The sequence below is a fragment of the Hipposideros armiger genome, unplaced genomic scaffold (genome assembly GCF_001890085.2).
Source record: "Hipposideros armiger isolate ML-2016 unplaced genomic scaffold, ASM189008v1 scaffold_525, whole genome shotgun sequence".
Taxonomy (NCBI): domain Eukaryota; kingdom Metazoa; phylum Chordata; class Mammalia; order Chiroptera; family Hipposideridae; genus Hipposideros; species Hipposideros armiger.
The window spans coordinates 510,284-530,265 of record NW_017731875.1 but is presented as its reverse complement, the minus strand read 5'-3'; the positions used below and the strand labels follow the sequence as shown (position 1 = coordinate 530,265).

At 41.3% G+C, this 19,982-nt stretch overlaps 2 protein-coding genes and 1 pseudogene across 10 annotated transcripts in view; all 3 read left to right on the top strand.

The window, feature by feature from the left end:
- The window catches only part of LOC109396555 (tripartite motif-containing protein 5-like), a 68,227-nt gene extending 64,642 nt beyond the window's left edge, over nt 1-3,585 (top strand). Inside the window, exon 8 of the transcript XR_002126857.1 lies at nt 3,321-3,585. The gene's annotated coding sequence lies outside the window, so the exon portion shown is untranslated. The remainder of the gene's footprint in view (nt 1-3,320) is intronic.
- Nucleotides 3,586-3,770: 185 nt separating this feature from the next.
- Nucleotides 3,771-6,860, top strand: LOC109396494 (eukaryotic translation initiation factor 3 subunit E pseudogene; annotated as a pseudogene).
- A 2,172-nt stretch (nt 6,861-9,032) lies between these two features.
- LOC109396553 (E3 ubiquitin-protein ligase TRIM22-like) overlaps nt 9,033-19,982 on the top strand; it is a 17,964-nt gene continuing 7,014 nt past the window's right edge. Inside the window, exons 1-6 of one of the 9 annotated variants that reach the window (XM_019668421.1) lie at nt 9,034-9,641; nt 9,949-10,023; nt 13,004-13,054; nt 14,451-14,916; nt 16,732-16,827; nt 17,420-17,650. In XM_019668421.1, the coding sequence (XP_019523966.1) occupies nt 14,497-14,916; nt 16,732-16,827; nt 17,420-17,650 (747 nt within the window). In that variant the 5' untranslated portion in view covers nt 9,034-9,641; nt 9,949-10,023; nt 13,004-13,054; nt 14,451-14,496. Of the gene's footprint in view, nt 9,707-9,948; nt 10,024-13,003; nt 13,067-13,210; nt 13,288-14,450; nt 14,917-16,731; nt 16,828-17,419; nt 17,651-19,982 lie in introns of those variants that run through there. The other 8 variants (XM_019668420.1, XM_019668423.1, XM_019668422.1 and 5 more) reach the window with 8 other exon arrangements.

Below are 19,982 nucleotides of genomic sequence, written 5' to 3'. Positions count from 1 at the left end.
TAGTATCTCCTAAGGAACCGGCCATCCTCACCACATACCTCAACAACTTGTAAACATTCTCCAGGTGCAGGCAGAGACAATGCCTTAGGAGCAGAAACAGGTTAACCATTAACTGAGCCAGTCTGTAAGGCTCTGAATTACCTGTAACCATGGCTCCCCACATCAGCTGGAGCAGCTCACTGGGCCATGTGGGAATCAAACCAGCAACTATTGCTCAGAGATCCTACTCCTGAGCAAGCTCTTAACCAACTGAACCACTCAGCCAGCCCCACCCTGTGTCTTTTGATTGGAGCATTTAGTCCATTTACATTTAAAGTGATTATTGATAGGTATGTAGTTATTACCATTTTGTTATTTGTACTTCTGGTCTTCATTAGTTAGATTGTTTTCATCTTTCTTCTGCTTAAAGAAGCCCTTTTAACATTTCCTGCAATGCTGGCTTGGTGCTAATGAATTCCTTTAGCTTATTCTTTTCTGGGAAGCTCTTTATCTCTCCTTCAATTTTAAATGATAGCCTTGCTGGGTAGAGCAATCTTGGTAGTAGGCCTTTGTTTTTCATCACTTTGAATACCTCATGCTACTCCCTTCTGGCCTGCAAAGTTCCTATAGAGAAATCAGCTGATAGTCTTATGGGAGCACCCTTGTAACTAACTTGCTGTGTCTCTTGCTGCTTTTAGGATTCTCTCTTTGTCTTTAACCCTTGCTGTTTTCACTATAATGTGTCTTGTTTGGGGCCTGTTTGGGTTCACCTTGGTTGGAATTCTGTGCACTTCCTGGGCTTGTACGTCAATTTCCTTCACCAGGTTAGGGAATTTTTTGGTCATTATTACTTCAAGTATGTTCTCGATCCCTTGCTCCCTCTCTTCTCCTTCTGGTATTCATATGATGTGCATGTTGTTGCACTTGATGTTATCCCACATGTCTCTTAAGCTATTTTCATTGTTTTTTATTCTTTTTTCTTTTTGTTGTTCCAGTTGGGTGATCTCTGCTATCTTGTCTCCTAAGTCGCTGATTCAGTCCTCTGCTTCATCTAATCTGCTGGTAACTCCTTTGAGTGTGTTCTTTATTTCAGCTATTGTATTCTTTAGTTCTGAATGGTTGTTTTTTATGATTTCTGTATCCTTCTTTATGTTCTCACTAAGTTCCTTAAACATTCTTATAATCAGTGTTTTAATCTCTGTCTCTGATAGGTTGGTTACCTCTATTTCATTTAGTTCCAATTCTGGAAGTTTCTTCTGTTCTTTTATTTGGGACATGTTTCTTTGTTTCCTCATTCTGGCTGACTCCCTGTGTTTGCTTTGATGTATTAGGTAGTTCCCCTAGGTCTCTCAGCCTTTGATCGGTGGACTTATGTAGTTATGTATACTTTATATTTGAATTGCACTGACTCCCTATTCTCCTGTGCGTGTGTTCCAGAGGTGTCCCTTGTGTTGTGTGTTTTCTCCTGTTGAAGTTAAGCTTCCAGTTGCTTTTGGCTTGTCAGTAGGTGGGATTGACTCCCAGGCTGACTAGCTGTGAGGATTGCTATGCCCACAGTGTATGAGCTGCTGTGTGAGGGTTGATCCCTCAGATGAGGCTTGGCTCCTACAGGCCCTTGTGCCTGTAGAGAATTCCCTTTGGGTGTGTCACTTGTAGGTCAAACCTGGCAATGCTCTGGTTTGGTCTGGAGTTGGCCTCTGGGTGTGTTGATTCTTGTGCCTCTTGGGCTGGGCCCTCATGCAGGACAATTTCAGAACAAGACAAACCAACAAGCACAACAACAACAATGACAGAAACCAAATTCACGTATAAAAACAACTAAAAACCAACACCGAACACAAACAAAAATATTAAAAATACAAAAAACAGGACCGGCTGAGTGGCGCATTGGTTAAGAGCTGGCTTGGGACGCCAGAGGGCCCCGGTTCGGATCCCACATATGAGGGCCAGTGACACTGCCCTCTACAGCTAAGATGCTGAACAACAGCTCAACCTGGAGCTGGGCTGCCGTGGGTCGCCGGCAATGGCGTCGGCTGCAGCCCCTTCTGCAGTGGCCTGCCATGGGCTACCATGTGTAGCCAGCAGCCAGCGTGAGCGGCCAGCAGCCGCTGTGAGCCGCCATCCAGAAGCCGGCGACTGATCTGCCTCGCCTGGGAAGAGCGCAATGATGGTGCCAACTTGGGCCAGTGAAGCAACATCCTCCACAACTAGACTGAAGAATGAAAAGGACAGCAACTTGTCTGTTCCCCTTCCCCCAATTCCCCAATAAAAATCTTTAAAAAATTAAAAATACAAAAAACAAAGCAAAACAAAAAATAGCAACACCAAAAAAAAAAAACTACAGAAAAATGGAAAGGAGGAAAATAAGGCAAGGAAAAGAGGAAAAGAAAAGAATGAGAGAAAGGGGGGAAAAAGAAAGGAAAATATATATATATATATAAAACTAAAAATGATAATAATAATAATAAAGTAAAAAAATAAAAAACAAACAGCTCCAGTCTTGGCTTAAGTCCACCAAGCTATCCCTAGGTTGTCCTTTGCTGTAGAAAATCTCTTATGTGTCTTGTGGAGGCAGAACCGCCCACCTGGCGCCCAGGGTGACACTGGCAATGCATTCTAGATGGGTGGGGCTATGGGGTATGGTTGGTAGCTTTTACAAAGTCAGTGCAGTTTCTGCTCTCAACTGCACAAAGCCCTGTTGAGAGCACCACAGCCAGAAAAGGTGGGGCTGGGTAGCAGTTGCCTTTGTCTCCCTGGTCAGCCCAACAGTGTCACAGTCATCTCAGCTTCTTCTCTAGGTCACAGCTGCAAACCAGATTTTCCAGCTCTTCAGGGCTGCAGCTCCTCTGTAATCTGACACTACTCCTTTCCCTTCCGGGACCATTTTAAGACTGGGAGGGGAAGGGAGAGGGGGCGGGTAGGAGAGCTATGGGAGAATGGGAAGAGTGGTCCAGGTATGTTGTTTTCTCTGCTTTCTTTTTGACCCGGAGAGCCCAGCCCCAGTTCTCAGCTGAGGTCTCTGCCCCGGACGCTGGACATCGCCATCCTATATGCTGATCCCTTGGCAGGACTGGGGGGTGCAGGGAGAGAGCTCACAGCCTGGTCTTGCGATCTCCAGTCTGTGTCCTGGGGCCCAGCGTCTCTGCCCTTTCCCCGTCCCTCTTCCCCCACTCACCTGGTTTCCCCACCTTCAGGTAGTCCTGTGCAAGTCTCTTAGCTGTTCTGTGTGATGAGCAGAAAATCCTTTGATGAGATATAGATGTTCCGTTTGTGGTAACTTCCAGGGGAGAACTCAAGAAGCCCACACCTCATTCCTCCATTGCTGTGATGTCATTCCAGAGTTTTGCACTTTTTACGAGGTCTCATGTCTTAAGACCCATCTTTTCCCTCCTAGAACACACTTGCATATTATGTTTCTGCAGTGTTATTTCTCTCCCCAAAAACAGAACTAAGTCGTTCCCAGTTCCCAGTCTTGTTATTCTCAGGATCCCTCTACAATGTCACGAATAAAGTTATACCCCTCACCCAATGCTGTAATTTTTCTAGAGTTCACATGATCCTGGATCTTCGAAGAATAAACCAGATGTTGCCATTTCTGTGGATTGGAGAATAGTTTGGTATTTGTTAGGTTGAAATAGAAATTATATATATATCAGAAAGGTGATTATGATGGCTTTGGTGTCCTGGGATCACTCATTATCACATCAGGGAAACATTGCTGGAAATTAGATATGTCAAAGACACATGACGGACCCTGGGGGGTATATAGTGAAAAACACCCTTACTTTGATATGACAGGTTTTGTTGGACAAGGTAACAATTATCAACATGTTTTCACTAGATACCAACCTAAATGTCACCACTGGGTTATAGGGTTCTATAATCAATTCGTATATAATGCTTTGGAGGACTCTTCCCCCTCTGACACCTTGATGGAAACCCTCTCCCTGACTGTTCCTCCCTGTCATGTTGTGGTTTTCCTGTAAGGCTGGAAACTGTAAGGCTGACACTAGCTCATTTTTCAACGTCACAAATTTACAAGGAGTTGAAAGTTCTCAGGAACAGAGAAAAGCCTATTCTCCATTGAGATAAGAGGGGCATGATTTCTACAATGGATGTTCATTCAGGGCTTGGTGGGCTCCCCATGTCTTTTTGCATTTTTATTCCTAACTTCTCCAATCAGGTTCAGAGTTAGGAAAAAATAAAAGTGTGCACTTTGGTCAAGTATTATCTACTCTCATCCCTGCTTGTCTTCCAGAATTCCCAGTTTCCTCATCTTTGGATGAACTTTGGTAAGACAAGGGATGCCAAGGTGGATATTTACAGTGTCTCTTTGTGTGCACGCATACATTTATATCTTAGCACCCATCCAAGGAAAGTGGGGGAAATTCATCTTCTAAATTTTCCGTTTGACCTCTGCCTTCCTGTTAGCCCATTGCTACAATGACCGGGGCTCTGACTCACTAGGAATAATCTGCACTGTTGTTATTGACAAATGACTCTCAAGGGACATTCATGGAAGAATGCCCATCCTCCACTTCAAGATGAAGCACGCAGTTACAAGCAAAAAAAGACCTGAATAGACCTTTTTAAACTCCCTGATAGCCACTGTCAAGACTACTCCGGCTCTGCTTTTAACACATACACATAAACTCTCACAAGCAGTGAGTGTTTACCTCACTCTTCCCAGTGGGCTGACTGACTGTGGCAGCCTCAGGCATGAGGACCAGCTTCTTCTCCCCCAGTGCGAGGGGGGAGAGTTGCTTCTGAAGTGACTGTTCATGCAGGGCTGGGGGGATCCCATGTCCAGTCCTCTAGAAATACAGACAGATCATTGTTCTTGAGTAAATACTATATGTAGATTTACTGGTTTTTAGGGTCAATATATTTTATGTCATAACAAACAATCAGATGTTTTTCAACATTCTTCATTCTCACCATTGAGAAAGGAGAAGAGGATGATTTGGAGTATGGTGGTTAATGCAGAGATATACAGTAGAGTGACTCGGTGTAATCCATTTTTTACTCATAAACCTTGTTGACAATTGGAGGGGAGGGGAGGGTTCAGTGTTTGTGAGTGTGTTTATGTGGAGTGCACAGAGGTGGGCTAGGACTTGTGCCTCCCACAAATCCCATATTCATCCTTTTACTCTTGCCTCCCTTTGAATCTGTGATCTGAACCCACACCCTGGGCCCCAGGGAACTAATGGGTTCCCTCCAGACTCTGTGTGAGATGTTTGTATGAGGTGCAGTGCTTTTGGAATGTGAAGAAAGAGATCCTTTTGACAACAAGACATGTAAAAACTGGCTCTTTATCAGGATCCCTCTCTTTAGCCCCCAACAAATCCCTTTCTTCCAAAACTCAAACCACAGTATACATTATGCATTTCTGAGGTTGAGGTAGGGCAGCTTTCGGCTGTAAAGCCTTGGACCAATCCAAAATTTGAAAATAGTGGATACAATGAGGACATGATATTTTTGAGCTTGTTTGAGAAGAGATTGTAAAAAATTTCCATGGGTCTTTTCCTTGCAAGGTGGCAGAGTACGAGGTGACTACTCCCATCACATATTTTGGGGGTCAGCATTTACTCTTCCCACTGCTTGTGTTCCTTCTCTCCATGAAGGAGATATATAATGAGAAAGAATTATTACAAGGGAAATTGAGTCTTCTTAGTGATATCAGTATGGTAGACTTTGCTATGGATGTATACATAAACCTTTATTCTTTGAGAGAAATTAGAGCACCAGTTGTTGCACAACTGAAACAGCTTCAGGAAGAAACAGAACCAATTGTGAAGATATTCGAAGACCTGGAAACCACAAGGCAAATGTAGTCAACCAGGGATGGTTGGATGCTATTTGACTACCTAGCAGACAAGCATGATTTTAGGCAAGAATATCTAGAGACACTCTACAGATATGCAGCATTCCAATATGAGTGTGGGGATTACTCTGGAGCAGCAGAAAGTCTTTACTTCTTTCGAGTGTTGGTTCCAGCAATGGATAGAAGTGCTTTGAGTTCACTCTGGGGAAAACTAGCCTCTGAAATGTTAATGCAGAATTGGGATGCAGCCATGGAAGACCTTACACGGTTAGAAGAGACCATAAATAATAAGTCTGTGAGTGCTACAGTTTCAGCAGTGAACATGCCTCATTCACTGGTCTCTGTTTGTTTTCTTCAGTGACCCCAAAGGGCTTGATAACATTATCGATCTCTTCTTTACCACCCACAGTATCCTAATGCAATTCAGATGATGTGTCCACATATTCTTCAATATTTGACTACAGTCATGATGAACAAAGATGTTTGGAAATGCCAGAGGTGCTAAAAGACCTGGTCAAAGTTATTCAACAGGAGTCTTACACATAAAGACCCAATTACAGAGTTTGCTGAATGCTTATATGTAAACTGACTTTAATGTGACTCATAAAAAGCTGAGGGAATGTGAACCTGGGCTTGTGAATGACTTGTTCTTGGTGGCTCGTCTTGAGGATTTCATTGAAAATGCCCATCTCTTCACATTTGAGACTTTTTGTCGCATCCACCATTGAGCTTAATGCATGTTCAGATAAACTGACATGGCTCTGGAAGAAGCTGAAAGGTGGATTGTAAATTTCATTAGAAATGCACATTTGGATGCCAAGATTGATTCTTAATGAGGTCATGTGGTTATGGGTAACAATGAAGTCTAACCCTATCACAAGTGATTTAATGAACAAAAGCTTTTCATTTAGAAGCCAGATGTTGGCCATGAATACTGAGAAGAAACTTCATCAGAATAGTAGGTCAGAGGCTCCTAACTGGGCAACTCAAGACTCTGGTGTCTACTGAAGAACTCTAAAAAAATGAAAAAATCTTTAAAAGAAAGATGAAATAATAAAACCATTATATAAACAGTGACATACATTTTAGAAACAGCACTGGAGTATAAATTTTAGAGAATTTGAATAAAAAAGAGCTATTTCATTATCCTGTGGAAAAAATTCATTTGGAAAATGTAAGTGGAAAATGAAAGAGGGGGTTGAGGGACAGGGGGAGTGGGAACCTCCTCTGAGATATTAGATTTAAGGTGGAGAGAAACCAGTGAGGAAATCAGAGCATGTCAGAATACAAGAAAGTGTGGGCAACAGGAAGCCCAAATGAACCATATTCCTCTCATCACCCAAAGTCCATCTCCAGAGCCAACTACATTGCTAAGGTCCACATTCCTGCATATTATGTTCACAAGGCCCAGGGAATATACATTCTCTTTAGGGCTGTGTTCCCTTTAGTCCCTACATCTACTATTGGAGAAGAATCTAATGAAAGATCTCCCACTTTGGGCCCATGATTTTTAACTGTTTCTGGTCTGGAAAAAAACTTGGCACAAGAAGTAATGCGATTATAATATGTTGGTTTAGGTAAGCAACAGGCGTTGAGATAAGCATCTGAGTAAATCTTAGGAACAAAACAGAATATATGAAAAATGTCTGGTTAAAATTTGTCAAAGGAGTTTATATAAATGCTAATAATACCAGAATTTTATTATGACCACAGCAATCATGTTGACTGTAACACCGTCTACAGAACAGAGTCATGATTATCATCAGTATGTTCAATGTAATGAACATTATATCTATAGCTATATAACTGCATGGCTTTCTATTTAAATATCACTCCCTACACACAACACTTTGTAGTAGATCTGAGACAATAAGGAACAACAGAGAAAGGGTCCCCTTCTGCCTTCATAAAACTTACTGGAGGCAGAGCTGGATGGAGAAGGATACTCATTGATAGTGCTATTTAATAATTAAGATGCTAAAGGAAAAATGCCAGTTCTCAGGATGCAATTTGTACAAAATTTGTATAATTATCGTTGCACTTAAAGAAGATCAAGAATTTATTCATTGTTAGAACTACATTCATACCCAAAAAACTTAAACCTAATATGTCTCAGCAATTATACCTATATAATTTTCGCCCTGCCTCATAGATATAAGTGAATTAAAAACAGTTTAAGCCAAGATTAGCTTAGTGTTCTGTGGGTTACAAACAGTACCAAAATATTGGTGCTTTAATTAAAGAAACATTGACTTCTCAGTCGCCCTACATATCTCATATCAGTTAATGTGTAAAGATCGCTGAGCTCTGTGGTCTTGTGAGTCAGGGACACTTGTTCGGGACCTTGAACAACCTTGTAGCTGCAACATCTAAACCATGTAGTCAAAAGAAGAACAAGACAGAGAACAAGACAGGAGAGTATTTATAAAAATAGAAAGTGTTTCAGTTCTGCTTTTGATTGATGGCATCAACTGAAAAACATCCAGCCTAAGAGAAAGCTTGTAGAGTTTATTCAAGCCAAACTGACGACCATTGCCGGGAAGCAAAGTCTCAACAGATTGAGTAAATGCTCTGGAAAATGACCATTTTGTAACTTATTTTACATTTTAGAATCAAAGGAGGAGGTTTACATGAAATCCATTGGTTGTACATTAAGGAAGTGGGAGAAAGCAAAGCAGGGAAATCTCTGGGATTGGATAAAAAGCAAAATGGAGAGACACATACTTCTTTTACATTGATGGGTACAGGATAGTTAATAGCATTTTGCAGCACATAGAGATAGCATTTGGGAACAAGATAACAATGAGGAATTTTGTAGATTCTTGCTCTGGTGTGGTGGGTTGTGCCCCCCTTGCTTTTAGTTAGGAATTTTTTCATGTTCAAACCATCTTATGTGGTTGGTATTCAGTCTCCTGAGCTTGTCAGGCTTAACAGGTGGCCCCCTTTTCACCACAACGGTGTAAATAAGACTAAACATTTCCCAAAGGAAGTGAGGAAAAGTGAACAATTATGGAGGTGGAGAGTTACCCAGAGAAACTACACTTGACACCACCATCGGTTCACCTCCATGCTCCTCCTGCTCTCAGTTGCTAATAACATGGCACTGAAACAGTTGTACCACCATGATCTCTCGAAGACTTCCCCTTCTGGCCTGCCTAGATGAGGAACAGAAACTGGTAACTAACCTACTGGAACTCTAAGACCAATGATGTGGAAAAATTTTGTCAATAGGCTCACACTGAAAGCCCCCCCCCCTTTTTTTATTGTCACCATTAGCAAGGACAACTGCTAACACTCACAGTACCAGCTCAAATTCACTGGCCTTTATCACTGATTATCTTCCCCATCACAGTCTGCTTTACAAACGGCAGGTACCCAGATTTTTTGGATACTTATTTTATCCCTAGTAACTTGTTTAGGGCCTTAATGTAAAATAAGCCAAAGTAGTAATTATAGGATTGAATTAAAATCCTGAGTATTCAGGCAAGCTGTGGAATGTGTCATTGGAATTCACATGGGTGTCATTCAGATAGTCTTACTGGAGGAAATTGAGATGGGAAAAGAAAAAATCGATTAAGTACCTCTTTGGTGCAGGCCCTAGAACATACTGAAGTATTACCCTCCCCCAGTGTCCTGCAGTGACTCATTGTTGTTGTTTGTATTTCTGCTCTGCTTTTTTAGTTTCATTTCCACTCCTAGAATTTGACTTTCGTTTCTCATTCCCCTCCCGTGGGGCCACTCCTCTGCAGAGCGCTAGTCCCTGGCTTGGTGAGTGAGTCTCCACCTGACCTCCACCTGATCTCTCCACTGAGTGAAGACTCCTGCACTTTTCCAGAAGGTGTGTGGGGCAACTTCTGATGCCAAAGGGCAGGAGGCTTTGGGTAACAGATTGAATGTGTTTGGGTGAGTTACATTGTGGTTCTGAAGCTGCTCTGCTTGTGGGTGTCTGTGGTAAAGTGCAGAAGAGGGGAGCATTGAGTCTGCAGGAAGAGTGACTTTTAAAGAAAGGACGTTTCAAAAAGCAGAGTCTTGTTTGTTTCTGGGAGGGACCATTATTTCTTCAGGCTGCGTAACCCTCATCTTTGTTTTCTGTAGTTTTGACTTTCCGAGTTGCCATCTGAGCCACAGCACTCTTTTTTTCACAGGCAGAAAATCCCTTCCTCCTCTTCTCCAGTGAAGCCTGTGAGATGGAGCTCTGTTTCCCGCTTCATAAAGCCAAGGTCCTGCTGAGGAAAGCAGAGATGAGAGCCCTTACCCGGGCACATGAGGGAGGGGTGGGATGTTAGGGGCTCCGCAAGGGGTCAGATCCTCTTGAAGCTGACCCTGTTATTCCTGTCCTGGTATCTCCCAGAAAGCTGGAACCACCTTCCTGATAAATGACCAGCCCTTTAGCCGGCCTGAAGGGAGAGGCTGGATGATCAAGTTGTTGCCCATGGGTGTAGCTCCCCGTGATCATTTGTCCTTCTGGAGGTCCAGGCACAGGGAGTTTGTTCTTCTCTGCCTGCCGCAGCTTACTCTTACGTCAGGTCACCCCATGACCCTCTGGTGTCCTCTCCTGCTTTAGAACTTGTTTTTTACTGTTAGACAGACCTTCCCATTGTTTATTACACAACCCCTTCCTCACGTTTCCTGTGCACAGAGCTAAGGAAAGGAGTTGGTAATGTCTCAGAATGAACTCCATCTTAAGCTCCCCTTTGAGCACTGGGTACCTTGATCTCTGTTACATGTATTTTGATGTAAACTTCCCTTTTCTCCCCCTTTTCAGGGATCATGAGTCTCTGCCATATACCTGGACAAGGTTCATATCTGGTGTATATTCACTGTCTACTCAGGAGCTAATACAGGGCCCAGAAAACCAGAGAAGATGGATTTTAAAAATTTTTTGAATGCTTTTTATTAAATTCATAAGAAGAAAAGCATGCAGCTGTAGTAAAAACTGTATTGACATCTATTGAACACATGATAAATATTAAGTACCTACAAAACATTATATTCCGCATCATGGGAAAGAAAGTAAACAAATAGTAGAAGAGTAAGATAGTATGAAACAAGATGAAGATTATTAGGGTAGAAAGGTAAAACAAAGAAGCAACAACAATAATAAACCAATAGGACAATAATAGAGCAAGATATCTATGGTTCCCTGGTAAAGGGCTTTGCAGCTTTCAATACATTTCAGTTTACATGTCAGCGTAGAAAGGTGATTTGAACAGATTCTTCAATGAAATGATGGATTTTTGTCCTGAGCGATTAAGGAACATAAAGCTGACCAGTGTGGGTTGGGGTGAAGGTGGGCCCAGAGGCTGGGGCAGTCGGGGATGTGTAATGTGGACTTAACTAGACCATGGTAAAGATAACTCACTGATAACATGCATTTGAAGAGAGGAGTAACATGTTTGATGTCTACTTTAAAAAATCACTCTCAATGGTGTGAGAAATGACAGCAACCTATATGAGACCACTAACAGTTTCAAGAGGATTAGTGGGAAAACTATTCCTGGATCCAAGTAAAAGACTGAGTTGTATAGGACCTAAGTTGAAGAGAGTGCCACAAGATTTTCTGATGAACTGACTGAGAGAAAGGGCTGAGACTAGGGGTAGCTTCATGAAGACTGCCTCTGTTACAAAATGACTTCTGTGAAACAAATTGATTTGAGAGCGGGAGCTCTTGGGGGTGGTTCATTAATGAGGGGCAACTAAACCCTGGACTCTCAGAGGTGGTAAAAGAGGGAGCTCTGAATATGGAGGAATGGGGAGGGGTCGCAATGTTTCTGAGAACCTCAGATGCCTGGATACCAAGAACAGGTTCACCATCCTATTGGCAGTTTCTGACCCAGGGAAAAAGGGAAGTTTCAAGGATGGTGGGTGAAACCCTCATAGAACTTTCCCCCCATTGGGAGACATTTTCATTTTTCCTGTCTGACTGTACAGATAAAGAGAGCTTCTATGCGGACAACTAGGCTATAGTGAGATTAGGAAACTAAGGAGTATTTTGGCCCTTACATTCCTCTGTAAAAACTCCTACATTGTACCATCTCCAAAAGGGAGCATACAGAGTGTTTCTGTCTGTCTGTCTGTCCGTCTGTCTTAAGTGGGGAGGGTCTCAATTGTGTAATGCTTCTTCAATGATAGAATGAATGGCTACAGCAAAAATAAGCACTTGTGTAGATTTCTGGGGCTGCCTTGGAAAACTAGGTGGCTTAACTGAATATTTTATTTGCACAGCTCTGGAGGCCAGAAATATGACATCAGTTGTGTTGGCAGGGTTGGCTCCTCTCAGGACCGTGAGGGAAGGATTTGTTCCTTGCCTCTCTGCTGGGTTCTGATGGTTGGCTGGCAATCAATGGAGTTACTTATTGTATAGTTGCATGGCCGTGATCTCTGCTGTGTCTTCATATGGCATTCTCCATGTGTTCATGTCTATCTGTTTACAAATTTCCCCTTTTCATAAGACAGAAATATGCTGGAATATGGCCCACACTAATGACTTCATTTTAATGTGCTCATCTGTAAAGACCCTATTTTCAAATAAAGTTACCTTCACACATCCTGGGGAAATGACTCAACATGTTTTCAGGGGACACAATTCATCACCTAATAGCGCTCAAATTATATGAAACGGGACAGACTTACTCTCTCCAATGTATTTTGAAACTTCTCTCCCATGAATGACAGATACCTCCCTAGAATTTGTGTTCCTCAGGTCTGTGTCATGTGTGTAATCCTAAGTATATTAACTCCTCTCTTCCTCCCTAAAAACAGAAACATTTAGGTGCCTGTCGACATGTTGCCTTATGTCCAGGCCAAGAGAAAGGCTCAAAATCTATAAACACAAGACTCCCCAGAACCTCCCAACTGGCCTTGATCTCTCCATTTCTACATCCCCATAGCGTTGGGTATCAATTTAGTTGTGGCACCTTCTACCTCTGATTGCCATTGCTTAAATCGGTACAGTAGTGGAAAGAACTCTCAATAGGGTTCCTGCATATGACACGTTCACCTCAATTCTACCTATGATACAAGAATGATGTCTATAAGTCATTTATTCTCTTGACACACCTGATGAAGGGAGTACTCTTACTTGTCAAAAAATGTTAATATGAAAAATAAATAGGTCAAGGTGATCTCTAAATTATAACTGGTTATAAAATTGTTAGTGATAAAACAGTTTTCTAATTGTGGTTCTTGCTGTTTCTGTAGGTGTCTCTGGGGAGTGAGTTAGAGGTCATGGGAAGACTCTGAGTGGGACAGGTATGTTTGGAGGTAAACACATCTCAGCTATTGGACAACTGATTATATATATTTTTTATTGGGGTAGCATTAATTAGTAAAAGTTATATAGGTTTCAAGTGTACATTTCTGTAATATATCATCTATATATTGTATTATATGTTCACACCCGGAGTCATGGAAAACTGTGAATTGATGGGAAAAAAAGATGAAAAACTGATAAGAAAAGCAATCACCTATGGAGAGAGGACAAGGTTCTAGTTTTATATATTCATCAACTGTTGTGTCCCTGTGTGTGATGCACTGTTCTAGGCACTGACGATACATCAGTGAACAAAACACAACTGATCTATGCATGCATCACTTTTTAGAAAGAAGAGGTAGACAGTTAAAGAAAGATGTTATATAGTATGTAGTAAAAGTAAGAAAAAAATAGCAACTGTATAGCAAGTGATAGTATTGGCAGGTTTGCTACAGATAAATAAGAGCAAGTCCTTCTGATAAGAAGATGTGTCAAGGGGAGACTGAGTAAAATGTAAGAGTGAGTCATGCTGACATCAGGGAGAAGATCGGTCCATGCAGAGACAGACACATGTGCAGATTCTCTGAGGCAGCAGTGGGTTTTGCGCTTTTAATAACAACAATGTATTCTTTGCACGGGAAAGAAAGGCAGGAGAGATGAACCTCAATGAGAGTGAAGTGAAAGAATTCAGACTCAAAAGACCATGTGTTGTGATTTCATTTTTATGAATTCATAAGAAAAACCAAATCACTAAAAACACAAGGGAGATTAATGGTAGCATGAGGCTCAGCGTCAGAAGGGGGTGACTAGTAATGGCATTAGGTTTGTTTTCAAGAAATAAAGATGTTCTAAAATTGCATTTTGGTGTTAGTTATACCATTCTATAAATTTATTAGAAATTACTGTACTCCTAAAACAAATACATGGGATGTAAATACAACTCAATGAAACGGTTAAAATAAAGTTAAGTCATGCAAATGGCAGGGGTAGGATTATTCTCTGCAGAGAGAACAGCAAGTGCAAAAGTCTGGGGGCCACAGAGGGGTTAGCACATTTAATCTGGAGGATATGTTTCGGGTGGGGAGGAAAAGGCAGGGCTAATGATGGGTTTCACAAAGCTCCTGGTAGGAAGGATCTCAATTTGTCTTTCTCTCCAGGAGAAGAAGAAAAATTGAAATCATTGCCCTGACAGGGTGAAATTTATTATGTGACAAATTAAGAGTAAAATGTTTGAAATTATTCCAAAGAGCCCTTTTCACTCTGTCATGATCTACGCTTCTTCTCTCTTTTCCTTCCTTTGTGGAACATTGATGTTCTGTGCAGTTCTGATTCTCTGCACAATCAGCATCCTTTCTGTTCCTGCCTTTCTTATCCCGCCCCCTTCATCATCCCCAGGCCTGCAGGAGTTTGTGAGCAAGAGGAGCCTCAGCGGAGCAAGGCCATGGATTTTCCAGCACAATTGAACATAGCGGAGGAGCTGACCTGCCCCATGTGCCTGCAGCTCCTGACAGAACCCCTGAGCCTGGACTGTGGCCACAGCTTCTGCCAAGCTTGCATCACTGCAAACAATGAGTCCGTGAGCGCCCCAGGAGGGGAATGCCACTGTCCTGTGTGCCAGAGCAGATACCAGCCTTGGAACCTGTGTCCTAATCTGCAGCTGGCCAACATAGTGAAGAAACTCATGGAGGTCAAGACGACGTCACAACAGTGGCAGGGGGCAGATCTCTGTGAGCAGCACGGGGAAAACCGCCTTATCTTCTGTAAGGAGGATGGGAAGGCCATTTGCAAGCTTTGTGTGCTGTCTGTGGAGCATCATGGTCACCAAATGTTCCCCATTGAACAAGTGGCCCAGGAATGTCAGGTAGGCCCCAGAGTGGAGAAGCATTGGGCAGAATGGTAACTGAAGTGAAACCTTTACTTTTTAAATTGTGTTTATTCACCTTGTCATCACAGAACTGAGCTCTGCTTTTCCTTTTCATACCCTTGGCTCAGCTTCTGAGGCCTGAGGGGCATTTCTGTACATTCTTTCATTTTCTTCAAGAATAAGCATAGACTGCAAAATTTTAGCAAACAGAAGTTGTGTGAATGTGAGTTTCTTCCCAAGATGAGTTCCGATTGCAGACCACGGTTGGTTTGATTTGGGGAAAGTATCCGTGACAGGAAAGGGCTTTTCGTGCTGCAGGACCAGCTCTTCCTCTAGGAAAAGAGAAGTGCAGGCTACTCTCGATAAAGGCATGGAAACTTCCATCACCGAGGGATAAAGATATTTATCTATTGGGTTGTTGGAAAAGCCATGACACATGTTTGCAACAAATGGCACTAGTCTGTTTGGAAGTACTAGAGTCATTCCCATGTTATGGCTATGTCATTCGACAGCTGACGGTTCTAGCCTCATTCTAAAAAAAAATTTAGCAATTTGGTTGAGTTTTGGAGATTTACAACAAGTTGAAGATGGAAGACCAAACTGTGCATTTTCGCCATATTTTACTGTTTTACTTCCATAATGAAAAGAAGGTGTGTCAAGCTTGTGAAAATTTGCAAAAAGTTTACAGTGACATTGCTCTACAAGAACGACAGTGCCAACGATGGTTCATGAAATTCCGTGCTGGTGATTTTGATCTCAACGACGGTCCTCGGTCAGGGAGGCCCACCGAGGTTGATGACGACAAAATAAAAGCATTGATAGAGTCATATCCACATTACACGACACGAGAGATTGCAGAAACATTGACAATCCATCATTCAAGCGTTCATGACCACCTGAAGAAGCTGGAATACATAAGCAAGTTCGATATTTGGTTCCACATGAACTCAAAGAAGTTTACTTGATGGCATGTATAAACATCTGCAATATGCTCATTAAATGTGAGGAAAACAATCCTTTTTTGAAGCGACTGATAACTGGTGATGAGAAGTGGATTGTTTACAACAATGTGGTGCGCAAACGGTCTTAGTCCCAACGTGATGATTCACTTTAAATGACATCGAAAGCAGACATTCATCAGAGGAAGGTTATGCTCTCAGTGTGGCGGGATTTTAAAGGTGTCGTGTTTTTGAGCTTCTACCAAGGAACCAAACAATCAATTCGAATGTGTACTGTCAGCAATTGGACAGTTTGAACAAATCCATCATCCAGAAATGTCCAGAGCTTGTTAATTGTAAAGAAGTAGTGTCCCATTGTGACAAAGTGAGACCCCACACAAGTTTCATTCCCCATCAAAAATTAATGGAGCTTGGATGGGATGTGTTGCCACACCCACCATACTCACCTGACCTTGTGCCGTCAGACTTCCACTTGTTTCGCTCTCTTCAAAACTCCTTGCGTGGTATAACGTTTAATTCAGATGAGGTTGTAAATCAGCACCTTGTTCAGTTTTTCACAAATAAAGACAGGTCCTTCTATGAACGAGGAATTATGAAGCTCACTGAAAGATGGCAAAAGGTTATTGAACAAAACGGGCAATATATCATTGATTGATCTTTGTTCTTTATATAAATAAATGACCTTTGAAAAACAGACAAAATACATCATGACTTCTCTGACAACCCAATACATTCTCAGTTCTAGTTGCCAGTATCTAGTCTCTTCTGAGACGAGCCTGATTTCTTCCCCATTTTCCCCCTATCCAGGTCTGAGAAAGCTCAGAGTTTGACTTTGGTGGTTTCTTTCTCACAGGAGAAGCTACAGGAAGCTCTGAAGAGGCTGACAGAGGAGGAGCAGGAAGCTGAGAAGTTAGAAGCTGACATCAGTGACGAGAGAGCTACCTGGAAGGCAGGAAGAGATTGTTCCTGAGGGAGTTCTGAGACGGGAAACTGGGCAGCACCTTGGTCCAATCACAAAAAGGCTCCTTCCTCTTTGTCACCTCAGAATTCATGAGTCCAGAGGACATTTGATTAGTCCTCATTCCATCCCTTTCTTGTTGAGGGTTGGGAGCTGGAGAGTAGACCTATCCCAAGTGAGATCAGCTATTTGAAGACAAAGGCATAGAGGGAAGCAATGTAAAAGTGACTCATGATTCCCATGTCCCATTTCTGTCATTAAGTTTGAGGCTCTGATACTTTCAGAAAACACATTGAGGACAACCCAGGATTCTCTGTTAAGAGTTATGGATAGAAAAGTTTCTTACACAGTGTGGCAAGTCTATCCAGGACAAGTGTCTGCAATTCAGACTTCATCCAGGTATCACATTGTGTCTCCTGGTTGACCTTGATGAAGTATATTTGCATGAATTGCTTTGGGAGGAGCTGAAGGGAAAATAGTAGGAAAAACCGTCCTTCTGAGAACTGCGCTGGTACCCAGGCCCATGAAAAGTAGTCCCTCAGCTAGACAGTCTGACTGCCCCTTTCTCTTCTTATCCCCCAAGAATCATATGCAGACTGAGAGACAGAAGATTCTGGAAGGGTTTGATGAAATGAGAGGCATCTTGGACCGGGAGCAGCAGAGGGAGCTGCAAAAGCTGGAGGATGATGAAGTGAATGTGCTGGATAACTTGGCAGTGGCTAAAGATCAGGTGGCCCAGCAGAGACAGTACATGGGAGAGCTCATCTTGGATCTCCAGCATCAGATATGGGGGTCATCAATAGACACGCTGCAGGTAAGACCTGTGAGAAGCCCCTACACTTGAGATTCTGGGGAAAACACAGAAACCAAGTTTCCTTTCCTTCTTGGTCCCTGCACTTTCTTCCTCATTAAAAGGTTCCTGTGACCCCTCAAGTACCCCTTCTCTGTCATTCATTTCAAGGGTCACAGGAATAATTCAATGTACAAATGGCAAGGAGAATTTCCATTATTATTATTCTAAAAAAGGCTGTTGAAAAATTTGGACAGAAGATTCTTTATACATGTAGGCTCCTGTTCTCTGGTATCCCGCACTTGTAAGGCATTTCTTCAGTATGCTTGTCAAAGAGCGCAAATCTCTGATTATATTTGATTTTGTTGTTTTGTTGAGAGGTGATAAATGTAATGCTAGACCGAGGTGAGGGATGAGCATGTATGAATACGTGTGTGCTTCTGTGTTTGCACGTATGTGTGTGTGTGTGTGTGTTGGCTAGATAAGGGTGTGGGAAGACCTGTAGAGACTTGATGGAGGCCTTGTACCTAGTATGAATGTTAAAATTGTTTCTCATGGAATTAACTGCATGACTGTGATCTTGAGCTATGGAATGAATATATTGGGAAATTCAGGACATTTCAGAATTTCTCTGCTTGACTTTCTGCCATTCTCCTTTGCTAGCCAAACAATAATTTCTTAACTTTGCTTCCAATACTGAAACAACCAATTTCCATCTGCTAAATCTTCATTTCTGCCTTAAAAACACAAACATATTTCTTGAGGTATAAATTACATACAAAACCTATCCATTGTAAATATACAATTCAAAGATTTTTAGTAACTATATTAGAGTTGTTAAACCATGAAAACTATTCAGTTCAACATTCATCCACTGAATTATATTGACACCTTTGTCAAAAGTCAAATTGCTCTAAATGTAAGGATATGTTTCTGGATTATCGATCTGTTACATGAATTTTTACGTTTATTTTTTCACTGATACTCTAACCTTTTGATTACTCTGCCATCATAGAAAATTTTGAAATTGGGCAGGGTGATCCTCCACATTTGTTTTATTTTTCTAAATTACTTGAATAAAAAAAAACCTCTTAATTTTATTTCGAAACAATTCTATTCTAAGTCAGTTCTCTATGGTGACCATTTTAACCACTTCTCTCCAGGGAAGATTTAGCAATTTCTGCTGCCATCTAGTGGGTAGAAGCCAAACGCACAGGGCGGACTCCATGACAAAGAATTATCTTGGGCCACTATGCCAGTGGTGCCACAACTCAGAAACACTGTCCTAGGTCTACTGAATTTTGTGTGAAATTTTTTGGGTATCTTGTTAATTTTCATGAAAGACTTGCTGGGATTTTGATAGGCATTATGTGGAATTTAAAGAATAATTTGAGGAGTACTGCCATCTTAACAAGATAAAATCTCTTATTTATTTAGGTAGTCTTTAAATTCTAACAGCAATATTTTATAATTTCTAGCTCAGAAGTCTTTTACTGATTTTCTTAAAATTATTACTAAGTATTTGTAAAAAGTATTCTTTTTATTCTATTATAAATAAATGTCAATTTCATATTAGATTTTGAATTACTAGTAATCAAAAATACAATAGATTTTAATATTGGTCTAGTATCCCACATATCCCTAAACTCTTTTGTTAGTTTTTAAGTGTGTGTGTGTGTGTGTGTGTGTGTTCCTCGAGATTTTCTACATAATGCATCATGCCATCTGCAAATAAATACAACTGTACTTATTTTCCACTCTGGACAATTACATTTCTTTCATTTCCCTCTCTTTTTTCTTTTTCTTTCTTTTCTTTTGCATTTTTTCTCATATGATCTAATCAATTATTATTTTGCACTCTTCATGTTTCTCTATTTCATGTTATGAATGTGACATTTTTGCCATTCAAAACTAGGTAGGCAGAAATAATGCTTGGTCATTCAGGAATAACCAAGCGAAACTTGACAATGACACAAACTCAGGAGAAGTATAAGCTCAGAAAAAGCACGCCAATGTGATTATTTTAGTTCATCAGACCAGTTATTCCTGGTGCCAGATAAATTACTGAATATTTTATTTATTCTGTTGGGCACAATCTACCCCCCATCTTTTCTACCAAGCCTTTTGATTTTGTATTTGGTCATTAGAAATCAACACAAAACTGAGTAAGTTGTAAATTATTCCCTGTATTTTTTGGGCTACAAATGGAAAGTGGGAGTGAGTCAGCTCTTACACAATCACTGATTGTATACTGAGATTCAAACTTGGTTTTTAATAAGGCTTGAATACTTGATGACTTTGCGTATAGTTGTTTTGTTTAGCTTTTAGTAATGAGCTATAGGACTGAAATTCCAGC